The sequence below is a fragment of the Dicentrarchus labrax genome, unplaced genomic scaffold (assembly GCF_905237075.1).
Source record: "Dicentrarchus labrax unplaced genomic scaffold, dlabrax2021, whole genome shotgun sequence".
In the NCBI taxonomy this organism is placed as follows: domain Eukaryota; kingdom Metazoa; phylum Chordata; class Actinopteri; family Moronidae; genus Dicentrarchus; species Dicentrarchus labrax.
In genome coordinates, this window is record NW_026136711.1 from 11,464,242 (window position 1) to 11,483,021 (window position 18,780).

Here is an 18,780-nt window from a genome sequence, read left to right on the forward strand (position 1 = left end):
TTCCTGTCATGTCATTTCTGCTGTAAGTGCATTATGTTTCTGGGAAGTATTGATCCAAATATTCGGTTTTAAGAAGTCTTCATGAGTGCTAACACATTTCCTGTCTGATGGTACTGTAGAGTGGAGGCTGCTGCCTTGTGATGTGGCACTCATTCAGTCATTCCATTAGGCTGTGACCTGAGCCGCAGCATTAGTGCTCACCTTGAAGCTGGGCACAGGAGAAATCATGAACAGCACACTGTATGTTAAAAAAGAGAGATGTATAAAACGACATGTTACGTTGTACAATAAAAATCTGCTTCCTCACAAACTAGTTTACATTCTGTTAGTATAAGATAACACAGTGTGCAAAAAGAAAAACAAATGTTTGAGCATTTTCATCTCTGGTTATGTGAGATGGGTGCCAGGAGTGGCTACATAATAAAACTGATTAAATATAAGGTATCTGGTCTTCATTTTTACATTTTCATCTTTCAGTCAATATATATGTTTAGCTATGCTTTGGTATTGTGCTTTCACTGCTTCATGATCCATGTAAAACAACCACATTTAAAGGCCCTGCACACCCATGGTAAACCCACACAGGTGATTGTATTTGACAGGTGATCGGAGCTCTTCTCCGGGCTGCGTGGACATCTACACACTGCGCATGACTGACATCTGTTATTTTGGCTATTAGGACGAGACAAATTATACAGTTGTCACATGGAGTCTGGTGATCTCTGCAAACTGCAACCTCTTCAACCTGAGCAGAGGTTTAATCAGAGAAAATAGGTGAAAACTCCTGTGTGGGTGTGCAGGGCTTTTATGTTCTAATTATGGTTCTTTACTCTGTGACTTGCATATGGAAATTTTCATACAGAGCTTTTCTTTCCATTCCAGCACAACAGTACACTGAATCATTAATGAATATGTAAATATGTACCCAAATGTACCCAAAACCCAATTATTTGCCCTGCTGTATTTGTAAATAACTTATTCATTGCTAGCTGCAGACCATATTCAAAACAAAACAAAGAAAGGCTGTCATCTAATGGACAAATCGTGTATTGCAAAAAAAAAAAAAAAAAAAAAAAAAAAGGGGGGGGGTCAGGTGCTTTGTATTGATTTAAGTGTTCAGGATCACTGTAATAACAGAAGGATATGTGGACTTTGTCTGAGGTCAGGGGGAAAAGTTATTGGACTGAAGAATTTTCCAGTAAAATGCAGAAGGGATGCTGATCCTGGTAATGTGTCAAATGTCAACCCCCATCCCCATACTGTACGACAGTGTCCGTGATATCCCTGCAGCTAAAGTAGTTTGTGTCATTGGTAATCATAATTACGAAACAAACAGTTCAGTTTGAATGCTGACAAAAACACACACTGATCTAGTTCCACACACCAAATTAGATAGAGAAGTTCAATAATCTCCCAAAACTTCAACATTGTAGAGCATGGTCTCGTCCAGCAGAGAAATGTGGGTGAGTATTTTTGAAAAAGAAGGGAGACGGGTCTTGTCGATGTTGACGGTAGAGTAATGCAGTCGTGTGTGTGTGTGTTGTGTGTGTGTGTGTGTGTGTGTGTGTGTGTGTCAGTGGAGGGCGCACTGATGGTGGGTGTGGGCGTGGCAACTTTTATATGTGTGAGCGCTAAATCTGTAAATTAGTGCTTGCACACTATTATTGTGCGTGTACGGACATATATAAGTAGGTTTATGGCGGAATAAAATCAGCACCACCTACAATATTAAAATAAAAGTTGTTCCAGCACGGATGTCGCCATCTTTACTAAGGGACAATAAGCCTAGCGCTATAACACAACTTGCTGTAATTGGCTAAAACTCCTTCTGTGTTTCATTCATACAGATTTCAAGTGTTATTTGAAGCACCTCACTATACAGAGCATTATTGTCCTCTTCAGAGTGGCAAACTACAAAAACTTTGTATGCCTTTCTGTCTGTAATGGTTAGCGAACGGGGCTCTGCCGCCATGTTTACTTTGGGTGACGCCAACTCTCTTCCATTTTCCTCCGCCTCTGGTTGTCAAGAAGATGGCAGCTTCCAGGCAGGCATGAGAGGAAATACTTCTTCACAAATCGAATGAATTTGGATTATTGCCGCAAGATCAGACCACATACCAGTGTATTTGCAATTACTGCATCGAAATAAGTAAGTACAAATGTGAAATGATTTCGTCTTCTTCGGTTTGTTATGTTTTGTTGTGGCAGACCGCCCGGCCATTTTTCTTGAGGGAGCTGTAGAAGTAGGCCGATTGTTGAAAAGATGGCTGCTTCCAGAGACGGCATGAAACATAATAACACTCTGTTTATGCAGTTTAATTCCGTTTAGCTACGCTTTAAGAGTGCTGTTGCAACTACATTTGTATCAGGTAAAATATGCATGTCAAAATAAAGCGAAATTACATTGCATTTAATTGTAAAATCTAGCGACGCTTTGACAGATGCCAGCCGACCAGCTAACGCTGTTAGCTTGAGCAAATTAGGTTGAGCAACTAGCCGCTAGTGCTAACGGAGTAGAGCTAGCGGTAGAAACCACACGAATACTACGATTATACCTGAGATGTGTGTATACTTTAATAAATTATTCGACGGGGGTTTAGACGTGTACTTTCCACACCGGTGCAACTGATAAAATAGGCTTTAAATATTTTTCTTGCGCTATTAATTGCGTTAAAGGGGATGCAGGGAAGGCTAAGCTTGTTAGCTACAATATGGCGACTCCCAGAGAAGCATGAAAATAGCCGACTCTTCATAACGATGTTAACTGTGGTCTGGTTCTGTGCAGCGACCTTGCATTGTTCAGCTTTGTTGGCCTGCTACTAGTTTTTGTATTTTGTGTGTATTGTGGTCGACTTCTTCGCTGCTATAGTTGGCTATCTTGCATGTATTTTTCTTTTTCATTCGCTTCCGCCATTTTTCAGACTGGCAGCAGCGTTAGCGGGGGTTTGTTTGGTTGCAAGATGGCTGCTTCCATGGAGTGAATTCAATGGTTAGAAACAACTAAGCTAGCAAAGAAACAATTTGTGTTGGGAACATTTCACGTAACGCTATTTTTCTTAGCACGACTGCAACGTGGCGTCGATATCAAGGATTGTGAAGCAGTGGTTGCTCGGGATTTCTAAACGTTTCTCCGAGTTTGTCTTTAGGTTTGAATGTGTTCATTAGCCAAAGCTAACCGCTAACTACTAAGCTTTTCAGCGGCTGTGTCCGCACAGACTGTTGTAGAAGTTGCTGCTCTTTAGTTTCTGCTATCGCTGACGGGGAAATATCCCGGTTGCTTTAGCCCGGAATAAAAATGCTCTTTCATTATTCCCTCTGACAGAAGTCATGTCTGCCCCTGGCTCCGCGGTGTCTGGGACCACGGCGTCGGTTCTGCAGCCGCGGTGGAAACGGGTCCTCGGATGGTCCGGTCCTGTTCCCCGGCCCAGACATGGACACAGAGCTGTGGCTATAAAGGAGCTCATGGTTGTCTTTGGCGGTGGAAACGAAGGAATTGTGGATGAATTACATGTATACAACACTGGTAAGATTAACTTTGCATGTATAACTTTACCGATTGTTTTATTGCAGCAGGTACAATGTTTCCCTTCACAAGTAAAGCAAATGTGAAATAAGACAACTCATTTTGAGGTTGAGTCTGCGTTAAATAACACTTGTGTTTTGTTTATAAAGATCGATTTGCGGTGTGCAGAACTAAGTAGTGTACAGGCCTCAGCAGGCCGAGCAGATCCTGACAGATTAATTTGGCCCCCTCTGCTGGAGAAAGGGTTTTAATGCACGTTAAAAAAGGCGGGCTAAAATAAAATGGATGATGCTGGTTGGTTTAAGCATACCCCCTGCCTCAATTTCCTGCACATAAACCAATAAGGACCGACACATTCAGCAATTCTAGTGTCTGTGTTCCCATCCTTAAGTGCAAGTTTTGTTTTATGATACAGTGTTAATAAGATTTTTAAAGGTTATACAAGTCAGGAATTCACAGTCTTGTTTGGGTCTCAACATAAACTTCCTTCATAATTTGAATGATTTGATGAGGGTAAGCCTTGACTGATAATGCCACTGCCATTTCTGTGTTTTCACTTCTAGCGACAAACCAGTGGTTTATCCCAGCTGTCCGTGGTGACATTCCCCCTGGTTGTGCTGCATATGGTTTTGTCTGTGATGGCACAAGATTGCTGGTGTTTGGTGGGATGGTGGAGTATGGAAAGTACAGCAACGATCTCTATGAACTACAGGTAATCTGTCAACATTAAGATTGTGAAATGTTTAAATATGTTTGGGAAATTCAGATTTGAGGTGAACTATCTTTAAATTGACCGAATACATTGGATGTGTTGTATGCACTGCAGCTATAGACAGTGATAGGGAGTCTCTTAAGTACAGTTAAATTAAATCATGAATCCTTATTTGTCAAATGCTGAGTGGGATGTGTGTTCGGATAATAGTTGTTGGGCTGGTATTAAGTCTGTTCTTTCAGACCAGGGAATTCAGAGTACTAAATTAAATGGTTAATGCAATACCAAAGGGTTGAGTCCATCCCTGTTTCACTGTGACATACTTGTATAACTGTGAAGGGTGAGAAAAATAATCAATTCACAGATGCATCGGGAGGCTTTCTTGAATAATGCAGAATTGACTTTAAAATCTAATTGTTCAAAATTCAGACGGTTCGCCAAGTTCCAGCCACTGGCTGAATAGTTAAATACTCAGCTTCTGCTTTTAAAACCTACAGTGAAGTTACATTTTGAGCAGGAAGGGGGAGATTAAAGAGGTAATGATGTTAGGAAATCAATGTGATGCTAATCAGCACTTTATTCTGCTCTTCAGTAATGATTAGTTTAACCACACTTAACCAATCCTGCCAAAAATATGTTATTTATCCTCATACCTTGTGCACAGTTAAGGAAGTCAAAGTTATACATATGCTCTGTTTCTGGTTATGAAGTAGGTATGAATAGATTTAAAAAAAAAAAAACACACACAACAACTATCAAATTGTCAGAAGAGGGAATTAGGGCAACTTCTGACTTGTTACAGCTTTGACCTAAGCAGTCAATGATATGGTGTTTTGACCATGGCTTATGTTACAGGCCAGCAGATGGGAATGGAAAAAGTTGAAAGCAAAAAACCCGAAAAATGGCCCCCCTCCTTGTCCTCGTCTTGGCCACAGTTTTTCCCTGGTTGGCAACAAATGCTACCTGTTTGGTGGACTAGCCAATGACAGCGAGGACCCAAAAAACAACATTCCCAGGTATAGATGTTTTGCCCGTATGGCCCTTTGGTGCACAGCTACTTGAGATTCTACTCCAACCAGCAACATGAATGTGACTCATGATGTCTTGTGTTTTTCATTCTCAGATACCTGAATGATCTGTACACACTTGAGCTTCGTGCAGGTTCCAGCGTGGTTGGATGGGATATTCCAATCACATATGGAGTTCTGCCTCCACCCCGCGAGAGCCACACTGCTGTGGTATACACAGAAAAGACAAGCAGGAAATCTCGCTTGATAATCTATGGCGGGATGAGTGGTTGTCGTCTTGGAGATCTGTGGACACTTGATATTGGTAGGTTTCTAAAAGCGTGAATGGAAACAAATACAGCAGAAAAAGATGATAATTGCCTTGCTCTTGCCACACAGTCAGACCTCAGTCCCCCACTTTCAGAGAGAATGTATAGTCCAACGTTTGACTGTGATGTGTGTGCCTTAACAGTGGTGCATTAATTTATCTGGTTGTATGTCAGAATACATTGTATAACATCCTCATGCTGGTCATTGTCTCCAGATACCCTGACATGGAACAAACCGTCAGTAAGCGGGACGGCACCACTCCCCAGAAGTCTTCACTCTGCCACCACCATCACAAACAAGTGAGAGTACTGCTGCACCTAAGCAATAAGATATTGAAAATGGATTTTAATCATGTTTGAATTCCCAGTAGAACATGCTGTGCTGGGTAGCATCATCTGACTGTGATTTCATTTTCTCCATGTGCAGGATGTATGTTTTTGGAGGATGGGTTCCTTTGGTAATGGACGATGTGAAAGTGGCCACACACGAGAAAGAGTGGAAGTGCACAAACACTCTTGCCTGCTTAAATCTTGGTTTGTTAATTGTTGTTGGTTTGCTTTTTATTTATTGTACTAGATTTCAAAAAGTTTAAGGATGTTAATTTTTGTACCATGTGTTTGTCTGCAGATTCCATGTGTTGGGAGACAGTGTTGATGGATACTCTTGAAGACAACATCCCCAGGGCCCGTGCTGGCCACTGTGCTGTGGCCATCAATTCTAGACTCTATGTCTGGAGTGGCCGTGATGGTTATCGTAAAGCTTGGAACAACCAAGTCTGTTGTAAAGACCTGTGGTACCTGGAAACAGGTAGGCATGCTGTAACATGAATTTTGTTTTTGTTTCCATCATGTAGAGTGACTTAAGTAACTCAGGTTGCCAAATAGTGTCATTGTTGTTTAATTTCTCTTATTCCTCCTCTCCAGAGCGACCACATGCCCCTGCCAGGGTTCAGTTAGTCCGTGCCAACACAAACTCCCTGGAGGTGAGCTGGGGTGCCGTCTCAACTGCCGACACCTACTTATTGCAGCTTCAGAAATATGACATCCCTGCAACTCCAGCTGCAGCCTCTCCAGCCATGAGTGCAACCCCCATGCAGCCTGTGCACTCTCCAAAGAGCCCCGCACCAGCTGCTGCAGCGCCCTCTGCTCAGAGCCTACCACAGACAGGTATTACACTAGTGACAGAGGATTCCTCTTTTCCAACTTGTCCATGTCTATGGTTGGAACGACACCAGCAAACTCAACCACTAAAAGTTTAATGATCGGTTCCATTATTTTACAGCTGTTTTGAAGGTCGCAGCTCAACAGTCTGCCACAGGCACATCTGTTGTCACAGTTCGCCCCAGCCAGCCTGGGAAATCCCCTGTCACTGTGACATCCCTTCCTCCAGGTGTCCGAATGGTAGTGCCTGCCCAGACCACCCAAGGATCGGTATGAGCAGTTTTTCTTTTGTCTAAGATTTGGCATGAACTGTGTATCATTGTCCGATGAGCAAATTTGCACAACATTTACTTTTTCTGTTTGCAGCCAATTGGTAGTAGCCCTCAAATGAGTGGCATGGCCGCTTTAGCTGCAGCAGCTGCAGCAACACAGAAGATCCCACCCTCGTCTGCAGGCACTGTCCTCAATGTTCCTGCAGGCGCCACCATTCTCAAAACAGTAGCCGTTTCTCCTGGCACAACCACAGTGAAAATGGCCTCTCCAGTAATGGTACAGATCCTACTAAACATTCTGATTTCTCACATATTGTGCATTCTGTGTCTCACAAGTCAATTCTTAAAATAATGTTGTGCTTGTAGGTCAGTAATCCGGCCACCCGGATGCTGAAAACTGCTGCAGCCCAGGTGGGCACAGCAACTGCGTCCTCTCCCACCACCACCAGACCCATTATCACTGTGCACAAGTCTGGTGCCGTCACAGTGGCCCAGCAAGCTCAGGTGGTAACCACTGTGGTTGGAGGAGTCACCAAGACCATCACCCTGGTCAAGAGTCCCCTCACGATGGGCAGCAGTGGCACTCTGGTAAGAAACAGAACTTCTGTAGCACAATGTAATACTGACAATCTGAGAACACCCTTTGGTGCTTTCAAACGCATGCTGTAAATCATGGGTTTGTAAATTGTTTTTTCACACTTGGTGTGTGCGCATTTAGTTTTTTAGGTCCTGTCACAAGACCATGACAACATGTACTGAGTGTGAACCAGTGGGGGAGGGAGTAAAGGGTTGGCCTACAGTTACTGTTGGAGAACTAAGAAAACAGGGAGCATGATGTTAGTGATCTGCATGACTGTCAGTCAGTTAGGGCTAGAATGATTCGTAAGGCCACCAGTTTGGTGGTCCACCTTCCCTGTGCTGTCCGATGTTTTCTGGTGACTCATGAACTTGAGTCTCTCTCCTATGTCGGCAGATCTCCAACCTTGGCAAGATGATGTCTGTGGTACAAACCAAGCCAGTGCAGACATCAGCTGTCACAGGCCAGGCTTCCAATAACCCTCTCACACAGCTCATACAGGTCAGCTATCTGCATGAGAGCAGGAAAAAAACAGGAGGTAGCTTAAAACTCCTGAGACAGGCACCAGATGTCTTTCTCCAACAGGTTTGCATAACATGTGTCTCTCTCCTCAGACAAAGGGTCCCCTCCCAGCCGGCACCATCCTGAAGCTGGTGACCTCCGCAGATGGCAAGCCCACAACCATCATTACCACTTCCCAGGCAGGAGGCACAGGAAACAAGCCCACTATCCTTAACATCAGTGGTGTCTCTCCTACCACCACTAAGCAGGGCACCACCATCATTAAGACCATCCCTATGTCGGCCATCATGACCCAGCCTGGAGCTACAGGTCTAAATTCTCTCATGTGTACCAAGTCCTAACTACATATCGTATCAGCCCACACATTTATGACTGACATCCGTGCTAAAAAATAATGAAATGCTGGATTATAAACAAAATCTGAACTAAATAAACATCTGGATCAAAATTATTTTCTGTTTGTTGTATGGTTAAAATGAAAATTGATTTCAGGCATACGTTCTTTTGTCCTTGCAGGTGTGACAAGCAGTGCAGGCATGAAAACACCTATTACAATCCTTACCACAAAGGTGATGACCACTGGAACTCCTGGTAAAATCATCACCGCAGTGCCCAAACTTGCCACTGCAGCTGGCCAACAGGGACTGACTCAGGTAAACGGAGTCTGTCTGTGCATTAGTATTTATAGACATCCTCTTTGTCGTCCTGCCTATTTATGTTGCAACTGAGGAGATTAATCCTGAATTCTGTGTCTCTAGGTGGTTTTGAAAGGTGCTCCTGGGCAACCTGGCACTATTTTGCGCACTGTGCCCATGAGCACAATGGGTGGTGTTCGACTTGTCACACCAGTGACGGTGTCTGCCGTTAAGCCCACTGTCACAACTCTGGTTGTCAAGGGGACTACTGGTAAGAGTGACTATGTTCTTGTAATTTGTTTTGAATTATTTTTGAATTGGATTACATTGAAGTTATTATCATAGATTGTGTACAATGTACTCTGTATACTTACTGTAAACTGTATTTTAATTTTTAATGGCACTTATCTTCCTTCCAGGTGTCACCACTCTTGGGACAGTGACTGGTACAGTCTCCTCAAGCCTCGCAGGAGGCACAGTGGATAGTTCCAACGCCTCTCTGGTAACCCCAATCACCACACTGGGAACCATCGCTACCCTGTCCAGCCAGGTCATCAGCCCATCTGCCATAACTGTGTCAACTGCTCAGACCAGCCTAACTTCTGCCTCTACTCTGCCCTCCTCTACCATGACAGTACAGGTATGACCCTGCAGATGGTTGTCCCTCAGTATTTATCATTTTAGTCATTAGGACATTTAATCACAGTGGGCACACTTAATTATTTATTTTTTTTTACTTTTAATTGCTACATTACAGCCTAAGATAAAGACTGCTATGGTTGGGGTGATGATGGCTATATCTTAACAGAACAAAAACTGCAACTAGGAACAATGGGATAAGAGCTAGGAACAGAGAATAAAATGATTTATCTTTAAATATGAAAAACAAGGTACTTGACTTTGATAACTGAAATTGCTTTACTGTCTTCTGCCCAGAACCAGCCCACCCAGGTGACCCTAATCACGACCCCCAGTGGTGTAGAAGCTCAACCAGTGCAGGATCTACCAGTGTCCATCCTGGCGTCACCAACCTCTGAGCAACCGAGCTCCACTGAGGCTGGAGCAGCTGGAGAGGGCTCCGGTACAGTCACCCTGGTCTGCTCTAACCCACCCTGTGAGACCCACGAGACAGGAACCACCAACACAGCCACCACCTCTTCTGCCACCATCGGAGCAGGACAGGTCTGTTCTAATCCGCCCTGCGAGACCCATGAGACAGGAACCACCAACACAGCCACCACCTCCTCTGCTACAATTGGATCAGGACAGGTGTGCTCTAACCCTCCCTGCGAGACCCATGAAACGGGCACCACCAACACAGCCACAACTGCATCTTCAAACATGTCGGCGCTGCGCGTGTGCTCCAACCCACCATGTGAGACCCATGAAACCGGGACAACTAACACAGCTACCACAGCATCAGCTAACATGGGAGGAGTTCCGCAGACGTGCTCCAACCCACCCTGCGAGACCCATGTTACGGGCACCACCAACACAGCCACCCAGGCATCGTCTACCATGAATGCAGGCCAGACAAGCACCACGCAGAGGGTGTGCTCCAACCCACCGTGTGAAACGCACGAGACAGGGACCACCAACACCCCGTCTACAGCCACCTCTAGCATGGGAGGCGACCAGACCAGCACAGCGACGGGCATGGTCCAGAGGGTTTGCTCCAACCCGCCATGCGAAACACACGAGACTGGGACCACCAACACAGCCACCACTGCCACCTGTAGCATGGAGACAGGCGAAGGCACAGGTATACCCACATATACTATGTTGGCTCAATATCATACAATTCCTTTTCTGTTTGTCGTTCTTGATTAATTAATGTATATTCTATTATTTAATAATTTGTTCTTGCCCCTGCAACAACAGAATTGGCTAAAATACTTACTGTCCAGAAGTGCTTATTTTGGTAGATGCTTGTGTCCACATGAAATTTATTGGTATGAGGTCAAACTTAAATTATGTTTTTGTATCCATCAGCAGCCCAGCAGACGGAGGAGGGAGCAGAAGATACCAGCAGCACAGAAGTGGCCTCCACCACTGCAGCAACTGCCATGGCTACTACCACCCAGGGAAGGGCCATTACTACTGTCACTCAGTCTACACCGGCCCCCGGGCCCTCTGTACCTGTAAGAAATGCACTAATTTACTGGCAAAATTAGCAAGTGATGTAACCATTTTTCTGTTGCCACTAATCTGTATGTTTTATCTTTGTCTCTCTCTCCAGTCGATCTCATCGATCACAGAGGGTGTGAGTACTGCTGCCAGCTCTACAGAGGAACCCATGCAAACTGATGAGACGGCATCAGCAGAAGCTGCGCCGGCAGGGGAGGGAACCGCCGCAATGGAGACACAAGCAGAGGTAAATACAGTATAATGTCAGACAAAGCCACCGTTGGCATGATATTTTCAACTCCACTGAATTCAGTGTATACATGACCTGTAATGTGGTCTTTCAGGGAGAAGCAGCCGCAGCAACAGCCTTGAATCTGCCCTCAGAGCTGATGTCTGAGGGCCAGGGAGCCACACTGATGGTGACAGGTCTGTCAGACGAGGAGCTAGCTGTGACTGCAGCAGCAGAGGCCGCTGCTCAGGCAGCCGCCACTGAAGAAGCCCAGGCTCTTGCTATCCAAGCTGTCCTTCAGGCAGCCCAACAAGCCGTAATGAGTAAGTCCAACCATAGTCTTGTGTAGTCGGATTTCTCGCTGGCTGCAGTTAAGTGGGGAAAAAAAGGAATGGGAAGAATTAGCGATTAAGAACAGGATGGCTCTCAGCTGAAACACCAGAGTTTTGAAGCTACTGCATCCTCGCTTTTACAGTTTCTCATGATGCTTTCGTGGTTTGAGTTAACACGAATTCTTCAATATTTTCTGTTTTACAGATGAGGGCGATTCCACTGGAGAGAGCCAGCAACCTACCAACATCCCCATCATGCTGACCCAGCAGGAGCTCGCAGCACTGGTCCAACAGCAGCAGCAGCTGCAGGAAGCTCAGGCTGCTGCTCAGCAGGCCTCTGTGGACACAAGCCTACCCACAGAGGGCCTCGCCCCTGCTGACAGCCTCAACGACCCCTCTGTCGAGAGCAATGGACACAATGAGATGGCTGCCGCAGTCACCAGTGCTGTGGCGTCACTACTCCCACGTACCACTGCAGAGAGTAAGCACCTTTTTTGCTAATTTTTATAGTTAGTTTGGATGTCTTTTTATACAGTAGATTGACCTTTTTATATTGTTCCTTTCACTCCACAGCACTCGCTCCATCAAGCACATTTGCACCCTCTGTATCGGTGGCAAGTCCAGCCAAGCTGCAAGCAGCAGCCGCTCTAGCAGAGGTCGCCAATGGCATCGAGGGAGAGGTGAGTCATTGTAGTATTACTCAACATGTGGATGGTTAAGTGAGGTCAAAGAGAAGAAATCTGACTGTATTATTTTTTTTTATGTCGTACAGAAGCAAGGCCCTCAGCCAACCCCAGTGAAGCCTGTTGTAAAGAAAGAGAACCAGTGGTTTGATGTTGGAATCGTCAAAGTGACAAATATGGTTGTCACCCACTTCTATGTGCCAGCAGATGATTCTCACGGAGATGTAAGTGTCTCGGTAGGCTTTTTTCATGCTTAGATGACTGTACGTTGTGTGTGTGCTCAGTGCATCTCTAATCTCTTATTTTTTGTTTAATAGGATGACTCTGGCATCATGCCAGACTATAGCCAGATGAAGAAAATGGAGCTTCAGCCTGGAACGGCTTACAAGTTCCGTGTTGCTGGAATCAACGCTTGTGGTCGTGGAGCTTTCTCAGAGATATCTGCATTCAAGACATGCCTACCAGGCTTCCCAGGGGCACCTTGCGCCATCAAAATCAGCAAGGTAAACACTCCAATAGAACCCTTTCTTGTCATCTTATTTAGTTATTGATCTGACGTGTGTGTGTGTGTGTGTTAGAGAGAAACCCGCTTTCAGTTGCTGAGTAGTATTTAATTTAACTGTCCCTCTGCAGAGCCCAGATGGTGCCCACCTGACCTGGGAGCCGCCCTCGGTGACATCAGGAAAGATCATCGAGTATTCTGTGTACCTGGCCATCCAGAGCAACCAGACAGCTGAAGCCAAGGCCTCCACCCCAGCACAGCTAGCCTTCATGCGCGTGTACTGTGGACCCAACCCTTCTTGCTTGGTGCAGTCGTCCAGCCTCTCCAACGCCCACATCGACTACACCACCAAGCCAGCCATCATCTTCCGCATCGCCGCCCGCAATGAGAAGGGCTACGGTCCTGCCACCCAAGTTCGATGGCTCCAAGGTGAGCACATAGACTCACTAATACTCAACTATTAGTAAGTTAGCCATGCATTAATGGGTAAAGAGATGTATCTTAACCATGTGTCTGCTTTGTAGAATCCGGCAAAGATGCCGCCTCTGCGAAACCGGCCCCTAAAAGACCAGGCACCTCTCCTGATACGTAAGTACAGTGTACTGGCTTCATGCTGTGTACACAGGAATCAACATTAACATGACACGGATGAATAAAGCATGCAATACTTATTCTGGTTTTATTTGTGCTCTTGCAGTAAGGCTACTGGTCCAAAGAAAGCAAGGACGGACCAGTGAGGTTGCCCAGAGACCCCTCCCATTCAGTTTTTTCCACTCGCTGTCTTTTTATCAGGAAGACTGACCTTCACCCCTCCTCCACCTCCTCATCCTCATCTTAATCTCATCCTCCACCCTCAAGTCTCAGATCAAGACAGCATTGGAGGCAGAACAACCGTATGAAGCCGAGATGAAAGTCAATCTGAGAGATGTTTTCTGTAGATAAAAACCCTCCTTCCTCCTTGTTCTGTTGGTCGTAATATTTTTAGAGCAACACAAACTTAGAAGCACATTATCTTTTTCAGTCACATCCCCTTCCATCGTTTAACATCTATTTTTGGCTTGTTTCAGTAGTTGAGCAGTATAGAGAAGCATTTACATCTTTCACAAACTGGGAGCCAGCCTGAGCGCAATGTTACCTTTTTTTTTTCTGTCTTTGTTTTGTGAATCCTGGGGGGGATGTAGAGAGAGACTACATGAAATGATGTACAGTGTTGAAAAAGGCTCTGGAGGCATTAGTTTAGATGAGAGGAAAAATCGGTATGGAAACAAATAAAGCACTTGTCCTCAACGAAAGAGGACATAATTTTTTTCCCTTCTTTTTTGCTCAAAACAAATTTGCTTCATCGAGAACCAAGTCTATAGTCATCGTACTGGACTCCAGTCTCCTGGTAATGTCATCACTGTGCGCTTTTTACCCCAAGATGAGGACTGGTGGCCGACACTTCAAAGTGGACAAAAAAGAATGACAAAGGAAGAGATTTGTAGAGAATGGACGACAGACTTTGCTAGGACTGAGACTTGCAGCACACAAAAAAAATCTTGCAAAATCTTCCCAAAAAATTAGCAAGCAATGACGCAGAAGATCTTTTGTGTAGTTTATTTTTGTATTTTTTAAGCTTTTTTTTTTCTCCTGTGTGTATGTGTATGTTGTGTGCATTTTTAAAGAACATCACTTTTTTTAACTGTTGTTCATCCCCATAGTTTGTGTTCGTGGGAAGATGGGTGGCTATGTTGAGGTTGCCACTATATTTTTAAAAGTCTTCATTCAGTTGGTTGTATGTTCTTGTTGTTAACAGATGGTAATGAAAGAGAGACAGACTTTTGTATTTGTTCCAAGTAGAACCGCAGAGGTTATAGGACTGAAGGGAACTTTGAAGTGGACCCAGGAAGAGGAGAGTTTTTACTTTGTTTACTACTCAATGCTTGTGTTGCTTTGTTTGCCAAACCTGGAATTTCACGGGGTATGAGTAAAAAAAATAACATCAGATCTTTTCATACCTTTCCCCCTAATATCCCGATCAGTTGTCCTATACTTTTTATGCTCATGAATGTGGTGTCTCACCTCTTCTTTAAGTTTTAGAATGGCAAATTATATTAGTAGACATATTTTCCCTATCCTATTGATGTATGTGAATCCATTTAATAAATTTTAATTTTTTTCCTTCCACGGCTCTGTATTTCAGACTACAGATGGTGTGCAAGCTAACTGTGACGTGTAAACCCGTATGTCTTTGAATGGGGATGTCTTGGGAAGAAAGCTTACATAGCCGGAGTGTACTCACCTGTAAATTAGTTCGTTCATAGAGCAAGAATAAAACAAACAAAAAAAACATCTTGGCCTTTTATATAATTACCTGTAACAAACAGTTTTTACATGTTGGTCATCTCTTGATTGCCTTTTGTGTCTTTACTTATAAAAGAAACAAATATATATATATAAATATATATAGTCTCCCTGATTGTTCTAATTTGCTTCTGTCAAGCTGATTCACTGTAGGAGTCTAAATCACTGCTACGTTCAACAATACAAACTTGTACAGGGAGGAGGTTTCTGATTGGACATGAGTGTATATCTACTTTGTATGGGCAGATTCAGTTGTGATGGTAACGGCCTAGAAGATCCAGAGCCAAGGTTCTCGCCCGCCGCCTTTTCTTCGGCTGGGCGCCTTGGTTTCCGTTTGTGATTTCTCCTGATTTCTTTCTAGAAATGAACTTTCTCTTCATATGCATTCATAATTTTTGTGCGTGTCAGTGTGTCTGTTGAACAAAACTAGACATGCATGCAAAAGCAGTGTATTTTAGTAGTGATGCCTTAAGTTAGACCATAAGCTGAAGGTTCTCAAAAAAAAAGAAAAAACATTTAATGAGTTTGTTCCTCTCTCCATGTGGTATACAATTGTGTCCTTTCCTTCCACAGTACCTTTGCTGGGTCACTATTTTTGCACCCTTGTTAGATAGGTCATCATCAGCAGTGCCGAGGTCTCTCTGAACTTTCCTTCCCACACTGGGACGAGTGCTTCTCTCAGCACTCACAGGTGTTGCGAGTTTCTCTCGGCTGTTTGCAGGTTATCTGGAAATGTCCTGTATTTTCCAATGTGTGTTTTTTGTACTGTAGGGAGTAATGTATCTTTTATCATCAAAAAATAAACATGTTAAACATAGAGATATTATGCGTCTTTCTTCTTTTCGCTACAAAGATTAAAAAAATTAAAACTACTTGCTGAGTTACCTGCTTCAAGCCACTTTGAGCCGCTCTCAGAAACGGCTTTTCCACATCTAGATCCTCTTTGGCGCTTCCTTCAAAGTATTCTGCTCCTATTTCCTCACACCACTGCAGGGCCTGTCTGCCAGACACCTGCAAGCAAAAACAACATGATGACAAAAACAGTCCTCACATGGCAGCATGCATATACACTGAACAAAATTATAAACACAACACTTTTGTTTTTGCCCCCATTCATCATGAGCTGAACTCAAAGATCTAAGACTTTCTCTATGTACACAAAAGGCCTATTTCTCTCAAATATTGTTCACAAATCTGTCAAAATCTGTGTCAGTGAGCACTTCTCCTTTGCCGAAATAATCCATCCACCTCACAGGTGTGGCATATCAAGACGCTGATCAGACAGCATGGGTATTGCACAGGTGTGCCTTAGGCTGGCCACAATAAAGGGCCACTCGAAAATGTGCAGTTTCGCTGTATTCGGGGGGGTTCGGGGGGGTCCGGAAGCCAGTCAGTATCTGGTGTGACCACCATTGTGCAGAAATTCTTTGGTTATGCAAATCAATTGTTGCAGCAGCTGTCCGGGTGGCAGCTCTCAGACGGTCTTGGAGGTGAACATGCTGGATGTGGAGGTCCTGGGCTGGTGTGGTTACACGTGGTCTGCAGTTGTGAGTCGGATGTACTGCCAAATTCTCTGAAATGCCTTTGGAGACAGCTTATGGTAGAGAAATGAACATTCAATTCACAGTCAACAGCTCTGGTGGATATTCCTGCAGTCAGCATGCCAATTGCACGCTCCCTCAAAACTCGCGACATCTGTGGCATTGTGCTGTGTGATGGAACTGCACGTTTTCGAGTGGCCTTTTATTGTGGCCAGCCAAAGGCACACCTGTGCAAAACCCATGCTGTCTGATCTGAAGGCATATAATGTGGAATAAAATGGAACAAAAAGCTTAAGTCACAAAATTGTAGATTTAAAAGATGTAAACAATATGTGCTGATGAAATGTGTGGAAGTAATTACTTCCAACTTGACACTTTCCCATGTACATGTATGTTCATTTATGTACATTTTCAAATACACTCTTAAAGTAGTGCTTACTGCAAGAACTACAGAGCAGCTCACAGTGAAATGTGCTTTGTACTTATTAAAGGCGATATAGAGATAATTATTACTAGGATAGCACATTGGCTGTAACTAGGGATGCAACAGTTATTGACATTATTGACTAATAATACCTACTATTTTCTCAATTAATAGAATAATGTTTGTCTATAAAGTGTCTATAATGAAACAGAAAAAAGCATCAAATCCTCACGTTGGAGAAGCTGCAACCTGAGAATGATATTTGCTTAAAAATTATTAATTATAAGAGTAGCTGCAGATTCACTTTCTGTGGATCAGTTAATAAACTAATTGTTTTAGCTCCAGGTGTGCAGCCTGTATGTACTTGGTCACATTATTAAACCTTTCAGTCTGTGTTTAACTGAAAATTCCTGACATGAAATAATAAAACTTTAGTTTAAAAACCCTGTTGTATCCCAGTATCTGTGGTTCACTGACCTCCCGGTCACTCAAGTCAGTCTTGTTGCCCAGTACAATGAAGGGGAAGTCAGATGGGTCCTCAGGCTCGCCTTGGATCAGAAACTCCTTCCTCCAGCCCTCCAGGGCAGAGAAACTGGCTCTGGATGTGACATCAAACACCAGCATGCAGCAGTGGGCCCCTCTGTACAGAGGCATGCCCAGAGACTGGAACCTCTCTGTCCCAGCTGTGTCCCAGATCTGAGGGAGATTTACAGCATATATGTAGTTGGCCTACATACAGTATATAGCCATCTGTCCATGGGTGTGTTCACTGTCTGAGCAGGTGGAATGAGGAGTTACCTGCAGGGTGACTGTGTCCCCTTCTATGGTGACTGTTTTGGAGAGGAAGTCAGTCCCTACAGTGGCCCTGTACATGTTGGTGAAGCGGTGATTCACATATCTGTTCATGAAGGAGGATTTTCCCACCCTGTAAACACACACACACACACACACACACACACACACACACACACACACACGCAAACACACACACACACACACACACACACACACACACCATGTAACACACTCAAATCTCTCTCTCCTTCACAAGTTAGCATACTGCTCTGTTAATTAACAGTCAACACCCATTAGGGTTTACAGTAAATCAGTCTCAGTAAATCCAAGAGTGAAAAGTGAAAGTGAAACAGATGTGTGCGTCAGATCAGTGCAATAAAACATTTAGTTACAGAATGTGTAATACGGGTTAAAGAGTAGCCAGTTAACGTTACCCGGAGCTTCCTATGAGGATTATTTTCAGTGTAACCGGACTTTTTCCGTCCTTCATGTTCACGTCAGTCTACCGGAGCTTCAGCTGCTGCCTTCAAGTGCTCCTCGTAATTTGTCCTTTCGATCATTTGATGTGTGCCACAGTAGCATTAATGTGAAAGGGATTTTAATCAGGGCAGTAGTCATGATGCTAGAAATATCACCAGTCCTCCCTTTTCTTTTCCAAAAGTTGGCAAAGGTCTAAAAATGTTTTTATTTTGACATTATTATTATTTTAATTATTTATAATTTTTTTTAAATTCATGTATTTATTCATTTATTTCAGTGTTTTTAACGGTTCATCTATGTTTTAGATTTAAAAAAATTATTGACATGAAAGTCCAAAGGCTGTTTGAGAGCCCTCTAGTACAATGCCAGGAATACATTTCTCATGGGGAAAAGGGGAACCCTCACTGTTGGCCAAAAACTCAGATTTAATCATATTGAGTCTAAAAATACTAGAATGAGCCAATTAACGGTCCATCTATGTTCCCACAACTCCAAAATGCCCCCAAAAAATAATTTCAGCATCCTCAGCGTATTTCATTGAAAAGGTTACATGTTTGTGGCTAATGCTTAATTTAAAAGACTTAAG

General features: G+C 43.8%; 2 protein-coding genes across 7 annotated transcripts; one reads left to right on the forward strand and one right to left on the reverse strand.

The window, feature by feature from the left end:
• Window positions 1–1,996: 1,996 nt before the first annotated feature.
• On the forward strand, window positions 1,997–15,771 carry hcfc1a (host cell factor C1a). 5 transcript variants are annotated; one of them, XM_051414016.1, is made up of 28 exons: window positions 1,997–2,149; window positions 3,323–3,523; window positions 4,087–4,235; window positions 5,091–5,251; window positions 5,359–5,567; window positions 5,787–5,871; window positions 5,999–6,105; window positions 6,200–6,379; window positions 6,496–6,738; window positions 6,854–7,002; window positions 7,099–7,281; window positions 7,371–7,592; window positions 7,978–8,082; window positions 8,196–8,412; window positions 8,620–8,756; window positions 8,862–9,009; window positions 9,158–9,378; window positions 9,675–10,500; window positions 10,731–10,879; window positions 10,978–11,112; window positions 11,210–11,417; window positions 11,632–11,907; window positions 12,000–12,106; window positions 12,199–12,333; window positions 12,427–12,612; window positions 12,743–13,040; window positions 13,136–13,199; window positions 13,309–15,771. In XM_051414016.1, the coding sequence occupies exons 2-28, from the start codon at window positions 3,328–3,330 to the stop codon at window positions 13,346–13,348; spliced, it is 5,136 nt and encodes a 1,711-aa protein (XP_051269976.1). In that variant the 5' UTR covers window positions 1,997–2,149; window positions 3,323–3,327; the 3' UTR covers window positions 13,349–15,771. The 5 variants fall into 5 exon arrangements, with proteins under 5 accessions (XP_051269976.1, XP_051269979.1, XP_051269980.1 ...); XM_051414019.1 differs by having other exon boundaries at window positions 10,734–10,879; XM_051414018.1 differs by lacking the exon at window positions 1,997–2,149 and adding an exon at window positions 2,251–2,369.
• On the reverse strand, window positions 14,938–18,289 carry si:dkey-13a21.4 (uncharacterized protein LOC494576 homolog). 2 transcript variants are annotated; one of them, XM_051414022.1, is made up of 5 exons: window positions 18,149–18,288; window positions 17,718–17,844; window positions 17,397–17,615; window positions 15,840–15,965; window positions 14,938–15,719 (listed from the first exon to the last, which is right to left on the reverse strand). In XM_051414022.1, exons 1-5 carry the CDS (start codon window positions 18,202–18,204, stop codon window positions 15,633–15,635), a joined length of 615 nt encoding a protein of 204 aa, XP_051269982.1. In that variant the 5' UTR covers window positions 18,205–18,288; the 3' UTR covers window positions 14,938–15,632. The 2 variants fall into 2 exon arrangements, with proteins under 2 accessions (XP_051269982.1, XP_051269981.1); XM_051414021.1 differs by having other exon boundaries at window positions 14,938–15,965; window positions 18,149–18,289.
• Between the last annotated feature and the right edge of the window lie 491 nt (window positions 18,290–18,780).